Source organism: Sinocyclocheilus anshuiensis, unplaced genomic scaffold, assembly GCF_001515605.1.
Source record: "Sinocyclocheilus anshuiensis isolate Anshui unplaced genomic scaffold, SAMN03320099.WGS_v1.1 scaffold292, whole genome shotgun sequence".
Classification (NCBI taxonomy): domain Eukaryota; kingdom Metazoa; phylum Chordata; class Actinopteri; order Cypriniformes; family Cyprinidae; genus Sinocyclocheilus; species Sinocyclocheilus anshuiensis.
In genome coordinates, this window is record NW_015555757.1 from 2,093,587 (window position 1) to 2,104,544 (window position 10,958).

The following is a 10,958-nucleotide window of genomic DNA, read 5'->3' on the forward strand; positions in this document are numbered from 1 at the left end:
GGTTTGTCCCTCGCTGCTTTTGGCGTCTTGCCCTACCCCGGACTTCTAAACGACTCCACTTATTCATGTGAACTGCCGCTGGCCTTTTCCACAGGTCTGCTCCTCTTTCCAGATGGGGCCTACGCAAGGCTACAACAGCCAGTTCATGAACCAGCCAGGGCCCCGTGGGCCCCCGTCCATGGCTGGAGGCATGAACCCAGCTGGTATGGGTGGTGGCATGAATAGCTCCAACATGAGTGGCCCGCTGATGGGTATGAACCAGCCCAGAGGCCCAGGGATGGGGCCCTTTGTTGGCCACGGCCAAAGGATGCCTCAGCAGGGTTACCCTGGACCCAGACCTCAGTCCATGCCTATTCAGGGCACCAAGAGGCCCTATCCAGGAGAGGTAAGACCACCAATGGTTCAAATAGACTTTCAGCAGATATTTTGTATTGGCTATTTGTGTTGGTGAACCAACTGTTTTTTTTTCCACAGCCTAATTATGTAGGCCAGCAGTTTGGACCCAATGGCCAGTTTCCCAACCAGCAAGGGCAGTACCCTAACCCAAATGCTTCTAGAGCTCTTCCTTCACCCAATTACCCTGGGCAAAGGATGCCGGGACAACAGGGCTCAGGCCAGTATCCCCCTACTGGGGTAGCCATGGGCCAATATTATAAGGTAAATTCATATTGCTTGGTCTTTGCAGTGTTAGTAGACACAATTTTCTTGAGGAAATTGTGTAATTTGGCTGACACTTCTGAAAAGGCCACATTCAGTTTAAAGTCACAAATTTACTTTTGGTAGGTAAAAGAAATAAAATATTAATAGCAGCTATCTTGCTTTCAACTCTGTATGCTCTTTCCTATTTCAGCAAGAGCCATTTAATGGTCAGAACAACAATTTCTCTGGAGGTGGTTATGGGTATAATCAAGGAAATGGGGTAGGTGGTTAAACTATTGTTTTATTTTCATACACAAATGTGTAATCATCCATTTGTACTCAGGGTAGTATGTACAGATTTGCTGTATGTTTAGTGACTGCATTCAGTAATCATGTGCCTCTTTGACTAAAGCCTCCTCGGCAGGTGGTGAACTACCCACACTCGCCAGTTCCTGGGAACCCCACGCCACCCATGACCCCTGGAAGTAGTATACCTCCGTACCTGTCACCCAATCAGGATGTCAAGCCCCCGTTTCCTCCAGACATGAAGCCAAACATGACGTCTCTGCCTCCACCTCCAAGTGAGTCATGCAAAGAAACCCCACACACGACCGTTTCATTACATTGATCTCCGCTCTGTCCGTATTACAAACTCAGTCACAGTCTATCAGAATAAATCCCTGAGAACCTTTTGATCCGCCACCTGCAGCTGAGTGGGGAAAAAAAAGTCCCATTGCACATTTATCTGAGATTCATGCATTTTTCACATCTACTCCGAGCTCATTCGTAATATATGTGCTTCGGTGGGAAAGGCTGAAACTAGGTGAGGTGAAAGCCAAACTTGAAAGCATCTTACACATTGATACTATGGTCTACATGTGAAGACTATGAATCCATCTAATCTCAATATTTGTTCCCGTAGCCAACCCCAACGAGGAGCTTCGTCTGACATTCCCCGTGAGAGATGGAGTGGTGCTGGAGCCCTTCAGATTAGAGCACAACCTGGCCGTCAGTAACCACGTCTTCCATCTGCGCCCCTCCGTCCACCAGACGCTCATGTGGAGGTGTGCATGTTACTGCTATAAACTGCAATTGCTCTTGACAATGACATCCTTAATATTTAATGATATTTCTGTCATTATTTACACACACTCGTTTTTCCAAACATATGTGATTTTCTTTCTACCATGGAACACGAAAGACGTTGTTCATGCTTCTCATTTTGATAGAATAAAAGTGAATGGTGAATAAGGGCTATCAGTCTTCAAAAATGACAAAAGACTGCTATAAAAGCACCACAACAACATGACTGTCTGTCACAAGTCTTCTGAAGCTGTGAAATGAAACTTACATTATCCACTACATTTGAATATATACAAAATCACACCACACAGATGGGGGATTTTCAGTCAATAATGAATTACATTTTGGACTTTTACTTAGACAAATCTATTGTATGACCTCAGAACACACTTCTGTTTAAAAGTTTGCGGTCGGTAAGATCTTTTTTAATGAAAAGTCACCATTCACTTTCATTAAATGGAATATAGCAGTGCGAACATTCTGCAAGGCATCTCATTTTGTGTTCCACAGAAAACAGTATGAGTTGGAAGGTCATGAGGACTATTCCATTAAAACTATGTCCTTCTCCTCATGTCCTACAGATCTGATCTGGAGCTGCAGTTTAAGTGCTATCATCATGAGGACCGACAAATGAACACCAATTGGCCCGCATCCGTCCAAGTCAGCGTCAACGCCACCCCCCTCACTATTGAGAGGGGCGAAAATAAGACATCCCACAAACCCCTGCACCTAAAGCACGTGTGTCAGCCAGGGAGAAACACCATCCAGATTACGGTCACAGCCTGCTGTTGTGTGAGTATTCCTCTGCTGCCTTTCAATAATGTATAGTCTGTCATTTAGCGGCCATGTTGGAGAGCTGTTATACAGCATGTGATATGAAATCAGATAACACTGATTTGAAGCAGCTTCTGTTCTCTGCCTTCCCACTACATTTGCTGGTATCAGTTTAATGCTTCCCTTTCTGAAAGCTGAACGGTACAGATACTGTATCATGTAAAGGATATTCTGATGTGGAGATGCTTGCTAGCGGGTTGTTATATGTTTGGTCTTGTTGCAGTCGCACTTGTTCGTGCTGCAGCTGGTCCATAGGCCATCGGTGAGATCGGTTCTGCAGGGGCTCCTGAAGAAGAGGCTCCTTCCTGCGGAACACTGCATTACCAAAAGTAAGTAGATGCTGCATTCCACATCTGTGGATGTCTGTCACTCTGTATTATCATCTTCATCAACCCCTAATCTTTGCAATGTCTCTTGTCTGTTTTCCTGCAGTTAAAAGAAACTTCAGTAGCGTAGCAGTGTCCTCTGGGAATGCCACACTAAATGGAGAGGATGGAGTAGAGCAGACAGCCATCAAAGTGTCCCTCAAGTGTCCAATCACATTCCGACGGATCCAGCTCCCTGCTAGGGGACATGACTGCAAACACGTGCAGGTAAGCATCGCTGAAGTGTGTATCTTATAAAAATACTGATTATGATAATGATATTTACTATTTCTCACTCATTTGCACTATGCAAATAAACGTGTTTGGGGATTTCCCACATTATCAAAGCAAAACTTGTGGTAAATGTGTGAATCAAAACAAATTTTGCAAATCTGTTATTTTGCATTGATTAAATGGAAATTGTTTTCTTGTGCAGTGCTTTGACTTGGAGTCCTATCTGCAGCTGAACTGTGAGAGAGGAACGTGGAGATGTCCTGTATGCAAGTACGTGGCAAACCACACAAGAATTGTTTTGGGCAGCCAAATAAATGTGATACGCTGTTCCTCTTGGCTCTGTGTTTTATATGTTTCTGTCTGTCCCCAGTAAATCAGCATTACTGGAAGGGCTGGAGGTGGATCAGTACATGTGGGGAGTTCTCAATGCGATTCAAAAGTAAGTTTATTACTCAAACATTGGATCACACAGTTTTTCAGTATGAGTCCTGTAAAAATGCACCTGAGATATGATTGTTAAATTATAAACATCCTATTATTTGCAGTCATGAATGTTGTTCCATTCTTGCAGTTCAGAGTTTGAAGAGGTCACCATCGACCCTTCGTGTAGTTGGAGACCGGTGCCCATAAAGTCAGACATTCATATAAAGGAGGACCCAGATGGCCCTCTGGCCAAGCGTTTTAAAACCATGAGTCCTAGTCAAATGATCTTGCCTAATGTGATGGATATGATCGCCCAGCTGGGTCCCGGCCCTTCACCCTACACCCCCCTCCCCCCTCAGCACGGAGGAAACAATGGCGAATATGGGGGCCAAGGTAGAGGTCAGCACCTGATCAGGATCTCTGTTCTTTTCTTTCTGTCTGTCTCATAAAACAGTCCTAAGTATTTTACAAGCTTCATTGTTTAGGTACGCTTAATTTTATCCCTTCAATCGTAACAGTCAGAAGAACTTACGCCTGTGAGTTCTTAACAGGCTGATTTGCCATCCAAGCTGTCTAAATCTCTCTAGCTCTTTGTCTCTGCTTTTCTGAGGTAATCACTCCTCACTGCTGTTTCTCTATTTTGTGAATCAGGCAATAGTTACCAGGGCCATGGAAACTTTGACTTCTCCCACAGTAACTCTGGTGGCGGAGCTCCCATGAATGACTTCATGCACGGACCCCAGCTCTCACATCTACCAGACGTGCCCAACAGCCTCATGGCCCCTGACAAGACTCTCGTCCACGGCATGTCTGACTCGGTAAATCACTTCATACCCTTAGATTTCCAAGCAACAAGAGCTGATGTTTTGGGACGTATTTTACTAGATTTTTTTGTATTAAAAACTAGGAACAAATCACTCCAAGATAGAACCCCCCTCACAATCTCTTTAAAAGTTTGATATTCCTTAAAGGTCCAATGATACTAGAGTAAAATGAAAATTGTCATCATTTACTCACCTCATCATGTCAACCTCACAAATTAAGATATTTTTTTAATGAAATCGACACATACATGTATGTGTGTCAAGCATTAATACAAACCTCATTGGTTCTTGTGCATCACATGTATGTGTTTCCATGTTTACCAAATGTGATGTGCCTTATGTATGCGTGTCGTTCATTTTTTAAATGTAAATAAAATAAAAATTAAATCTGTTTATTTAAAGTGATCGTACCTGTTTACAGGACTTGGTTTAAACCGCTCAATTCATATGGATTCATTTTATAATGCCTTTATAACCTTTTTGGATCTTTTAAGTTTTGGTTACCTGGACTTTCAGTTGAGGGACATGCACCTCTCAGGCTTCATTAAAATATATTAATAAGGGATGAAGCTGTACAGGGCTCGCAAAATCCCTAGCCTGACATCCCAGGGCTATTGTGTCTTTCAGTCGGGCTACCAAATTGAATCACTGCCCTGCCAGACAGGCCATCTTAAATACAGGGTTCCCGCGGGTCCTTAAAAAGTCTTAAATTTAATTGTATCAAATTTAAGGCCATAAAAAGTCTTAAATACCTTAAATGGAATGAGTCTTAATAATTCAAGAGGTCCTACATTTGGGGACGGAAAGACAAGAATGGATGATTATGGATTAATGGGACAATTAAGCTTCAAAAGGCTATGATTTCATTGAGTAAATAAGAGCGCTGCACGTTTCAAAGTCAAAATGCGGCGAAACCGCTATTTCTGTCGCTCCAAAAGCACCACCTAGTGGCAGAAAATGAATTTGCCTTTTCAAGAAGCCTGTCTGCTGTTTTTGTTCAGACTAATGTGAAAATCGACCCATGTTTTTATGCAGCAAACACAGTTGTAAATGTGAACCGGTGGATTGATAAGAAGCTAATGTGCCTTCTAAAAATATATTTATATGTTTTAAATTAATATAATAATTTATAGCCTACATGTGACTTTTTCCTAAAAATGGTTTAAAGACTGAAATGTGATGTTTATCATTTTTGTTTTGTGAAAACCTGTATCTGAACTGTGAATCATGTCATTTTACAGTTTTATGTGTTATCAAACATTGCCCTACCCCACTCATACGGCATTAATTTGAGCGGTTTGAGCAGGTCATAAAAAAGACTTAAATTTGAATTTAAAAATCCTGCATATACCCTGTAAATAGTGATATAAAATTTATATTTGTATTTTGAAAATGTTTTTGATTGATGTTTTTACTCCTATCCAATTTTCTTTAAAAAAAAATTTTAATTCGGTCTAGTTAAATTCATTTCGGGCTACCAAAAACTGAAGAGTGCCTGCCCAAAGGGCTACCAGGGATTTAGAAATTTTGTGAGCCCTGCTGTAGCTTCTCAGAGAGAAATTTATCATGCCTCAGCATGGTAAACTTTGTCTGAGAGGTTTGGTCCCTAATTCATGCCTTTTAAAGCCTCACCACTATAGCTATCAAAGCATGTAGCACCTCCAGCAATAAATTAAGAAAATTACTGTCAGACTTAGCCTGCTGGCTTACCAGTTCAGTACTGCCATTAACATTATTACTTTTAATACTAACATGAGGTGTTAGTATTAAAAAAGTATCATATTTTACACCTGCCATATTGATTTTAAGCTTGAAAAATCTAAATTGCCCCAAAAGCATGTAAATGAACCATTTTCCTCTTAGTATTAAGACCGAAGTATACTTTAGTTTTGTGTAGACGAATTTGTCAAATATATTGTTTTTAAGTCATCTTAGTTTTATGAAGATGTATGTGCTCTGGAATCATCTGCATGGCACCTGTCTTGCTCTCTGTCAGTCTATGGCTGCAACTCGAGCTCTCTCAGTCGGAGTGCTCCACTAAAAAAACATCTGGGTTACATTGAGAAACGTACAATGGAATTGAACATTTGGAATTGAAATTAAGTCTGTAAGCATAAGAAGCATTTGACTTACTAAAACTTTCTGTTTAAAGTTATATCCAATTTTACAACTTCTTGACAACTTAATGCCATGAACCCTAAAAGATTATTGCCATAAACCCCTAAATAATTATTTAAACAGCTTTACAGCTCAAATAATACTCAAATAATTCTACTTTGATAAATTTAATTTACATGCCATTTATAAAATTATTAGCTTCACATTCTTTTAAATCCTCCAAAAATTGGCTCCATTTACTTCTATTCTCAGAGCCTCATTGTAACATTGATTATTTTTTTTTTATATTATGCCACAAAAACTGTCGACTGAACTTAACATGTATTGAACCGGGTGTATATTTATATATTTCCGGGTATATTCCCAGTATTTTTAAGGTTCTTAAAGATCATTTGCAAGATCGTAACGTAAATGTATCTGTCTGTCGCTCTCCACAGCTTTTGCCAGAACTGGCGAACCCAGATGAGTTGCTGTCATACTTAGACCCTCCTGACCTCCCAAGCAGCAGCAATGATGATCTGCTTTCCCTTTTTGAGAACAACTAACTTCCTTCAGTCGGCCTTTAGGAGAGGCCCTAATTTGTTTGGCTGTCAGGAATTGAGAGGCATATGAAGACTGACTCTGTACTTTGCAAACAGGAAACAGCCATCCTTTTGCCTCTTCCTCGTGTAAATATCTCATTCTTTTACAAGCAACCTTTTCCACACATATATGGCAGCCATGTTGGTTGGCACTAAAGTGAAATCTTTCAATACTAATGGAAATACATGTGCAGCTATAATCAGTTCATATGAATACGTCACACAGAACTGTGTGTGTGCTCACTAGGAAAGTATTGTAGCATTTTTAATTCAGATTTTTTTTTCTTTTGTGAAAAGAAGACCTGAATAGAATATATATATATATATATATATATATATATATATATATATAAATATATATATATATTTCTTGCTGTACTGGCCTCTGTGTGTCCGCAATCTCTTGAAGGTTGGTTCTTCCAAACTCTACTACCACGGCTTCCCAAGACCTCGTCTGCTGGATGTTCACACTGTTTGTCTGTCCATCTCCCTCGAAAAAGCACAAGAGAATGCGTCAAACTGCACCTGGAAGCCTGTAAAAGAGACAACAAAAGGGAAAAAAGCTCATCTCGGAATCACCAGAATGATCTAACCCTCCCATCCCAGAGACTAACGATGGGAGTTTTGCGAAAGTCCTCCAAACTCTCACGCCACAGGACACGAGAATGTGTTCTGTTCTAGTACACCACGCAGCTTTGCACCTCATTTTGTAATGTGATTCATATGTCCAGCACCTTCAGACATATGCATCATGTTCTAAACAAATGCTAGAGGGCATCACGGCATGCATTCTTTTCCTTCTCGAGACAGAATCGCAAACATTTCAGCACTGTACCCATAATATTGTGCAACAGACTGTTCCTCTTCCTGCAACGATCTGTGGATTCTCCACACTAGCGGTCACAGAGCAAGAAGAAAGCAATTCACGTTTCAAAGGGAAGTCAGTCTTGTGTCATCTGTCTTCTCTGTGAGTTCTCTTCATGCATGAGGCCCTTGATGTTCGTGCCCCTCTTCTGACAAACTGCACACAATGTGGAAACATTCATCGTTGCCAATCGCCCCTTATTTTAGTGATACTGTTTCCTTTCTTTTTTTCAATCATTTCTTCTGTTCTGTTTTAATTCAGCCTTTTATTCATGAATTGTCATGTTAAAGTTTTATTTTATAATGCACAATATATTGTTCATATAATGGTATTTGTTTTTTTCTGTTATTACAATTGTACAAATGTACAAAAATGTGTACATTTATCACATGATGTCCATGGATTACCAAAGTTATGTACCCTGATTTGAGAATGTGGCCCAAATCTATTTTGACAAGCCCTTTTTAAGTTGTCACCCGTAGAATTTTATCAAATGTGTAATGTCTCACTTTTTAGCATTTTGTTTACATGTAAATTCATAGTAATTACAGAGCAAACAATGAAGAAAGTGTTTTAGAATATGTTCTATATTTATAGATTTTTACTTTTTAATTCAATTATATAATTAAGCTATATATATATATATATTATCTCAGTACCCATCAATGCATTCAATTCTTACAGAAACTGTACATTTCAGTAAAAACTTTTATATCAGCAGCTCAGTGAAGGCTAACAACATCCATGTGTACAAGATGGATTTTCTCAAAGAAATTTTTTTTTTTTCTTGATTTTTTTGTTTTTAAGTTAAAATGGCCCACTCTAATAATTGTCAGTATTTATGATGCTTGTAACGACATTTCCATGATACTGACGTTACTTAAATACTGTTGAAGGCTGACATCTGTACAACTGAATACCGTTTGGGATGTGTTTTGTTGGATGAAACATCACCGTTTGAAACATGTTTCCATTTTAAGTTATTTTTTTTTGACTTGCAATATTAGTTTTTAGTTTGTTTTTTTCTTCTGTTCTTCTTGGTGTAGAATTATGTACAAAAATGATGTTTGTTGTTGACAATTTAAATACTTTGAAATCCAACAGGAAGATGTGGGTTCAAGTTCTATAGCGTTTGTCTGTAGTTCACTTGTATATCCTTTTTCAAAGATGCACTGCCACATATTCGTTCCCACTTTGTAGACACAAACAAAATAGGCATAAACTGAACTTAAAGACTCCTAAAGTTGTTGGCTCTGAGCGGTCACATGCTATTGATGTACAGTCATTGAAGAGACAGTGGGTGCTGAGGCTGGAACAGAAAGGTTTGAATGAAATAGATTTTCTGTTCACTACTCAGCCACAGGTGAGGGTTCAGTGAGGGTCGAAGGAAAAAGGGTGAAGGGACACATTAGGGATGCATGTACATATGTAAATGATAAATAGAGACACGTTAACAGAAATGTATTCATTTTCCCCAGGGGAATGTGCATTGTGTATTTAGAATATGTAAAGCTTGCATCCTCCCATCAGAATCTAAATTGGGTAAAATGAATCTGTGTTTGTTAGCGTCTGTGGAACCTCTAAGCATTTGTTCACTTTTGTAAAATATTCATCCCACATGACTGAGGAATTTGGGGAGAGGATAAAAAGAGACACATTTGTTTTACATTTGTGTAATATTTAGCTTATGTGTATTGCTCCATTTCTTGTGTACTTAATAAGGTGCTACAGAAGATAATGAAGAAAATCCTGGGGAAATAATTTGGACAACAGGGACACGGGGCCAGGAGCGGTTCCAAAAGATTGTAACCAAAATCCAGAGTTTGTACAATTTTGATATCATGATCAGGAAAATTAAAAACAAATATGAGGTACAATCTGAGGTGATTGGCGCCAAACGTTGCAGTTGTCTTTGCTTGTACATTCTGTTGTACAATCATTTCATATTCTAAACTGGTCAGAAGAAAAAAGAAAAAAAAAAACAACAAAAAACTAATTGTGATTTTTAGTCTTGCAAAACTGTATGTAGTTAGATGCTGTGAGCTGTGAATATTTATCTAATAAATATGTATTCAGATGAAACAACCTTGCGCTTCTGATGTTTCATTTGGTGTGCATGCATAGCTGTGAGAATCTGCTGTGAAAACCGTGGGGGGAGACGGGATAAACACAAACATGAAACTTGTAAATAAAATAATCTGATATATAGCCTATGTACAATTTAATAACATATAGCCTAGTTTGATATATGAATTGGGTGTTTGTCAAAGATTGTATGCGGTCGGAGATTCCCGTGTTTACAACCCCGTAAAATAACCTACTGGAAGCTCTGTAGTTTTGCTGTATAGGCCTATAGATAAAAATATTAAAATTACAAACACACAATAACATTTTAAGTTACTTCCATTTCTGAAAAAAAAGAATGTAGGCCTAGTAATTGATGTTATAAATACACACGCCTGATTTTTGTTTTAATTATCCATCATACATAAAATATAAAAAAAAAACATTTGCAATCAAGACTGAAAAAAGTTAGAAGTGAATGTAAACCAGATTTGGCCCAGACTGTTGCTATCTGTGAAGCCAAGCATAAGAATAGCCTACTAATGTAAATTTGTTAACCCACAGTAACACATTTTAACAGATTAATCGCATATTTTCGTTTGCTGCATGCTTTTAAAAACACAATAAAATTATTATTTTTTTGTTGAGGAAATTAAAAAAAAGATACGTCTGGTATAAGTTGCATTTTCAGAAATAATAACGGCAGGCCTAATAATGTTATAATGTACCAACATTATGAACACTATAGGATATTTTAGTTCCCCTCACTTTACAACAAATCCTTTAAATTTAACCGTATCAGAACAGAATAAGAATTTAAAAATATATAATTCTAATGGATAAATATAATTGCAGTATATAATAATATATGCTTAGCAATAAACATGCCAAAACAAATTAATTTATAAAGAAACGTAAGGTAAAGTTG

The 10,958-nt window shown here is 38.5% G+C and overlaps 1 protein-coding gene across 1 annotated transcript in view; it reads left to right on the forward strand.

The window, feature by feature from the left end:
• Window positions 1-10,958, forward strand: part of LOC107673867 (zinc finger MIZ domain-containing protein 1-like) — a 182,406-nt gene that overhangs the window by 156,738 nt on the left and 14,710 nt on the right. The window contains exons 12-24 of the mRNA XM_016467675.1: window positions 95-385; window positions 475-657; window positions 851-919; window positions 1,052-1,220; window positions 1,562-1,703; window positions 2,304-2,514; window positions 2,780-2,885; window positions 2,989-3,149; window positions 3,358-3,425; window positions 3,526-3,594; window positions 3,727-3,971; window positions 4,230-4,396; window positions 10,254-10,259. Coding sequence (XP_016323161.1) covers window positions 95-385; window positions 475-657; window positions 851-919; window positions 1,052-1,220; window positions 1,562-1,703; window positions 2,304-2,514; window positions 2,780-2,885; window positions 2,989-3,149; window positions 3,358-3,425; window positions 3,526-3,594; window positions 3,727-3,971; window positions 4,230-4,396; window positions 10,254-10,259 — 1,887 coding nt within the window. The remainder of the gene's footprint in view (window positions 1-94; window positions 386-474; window positions 658-850; window positions 920-1,051; window positions 1,221-1,561; window positions 1,704-2,303; window positions 2,515-2,779; window positions 2,886-2,988; window positions 3,150-3,357; window positions 3,426-3,525; window positions 3,595-3,726; window positions 3,972-4,229; window positions 4,397-10,253; window positions 10,260-10,958) is intronic.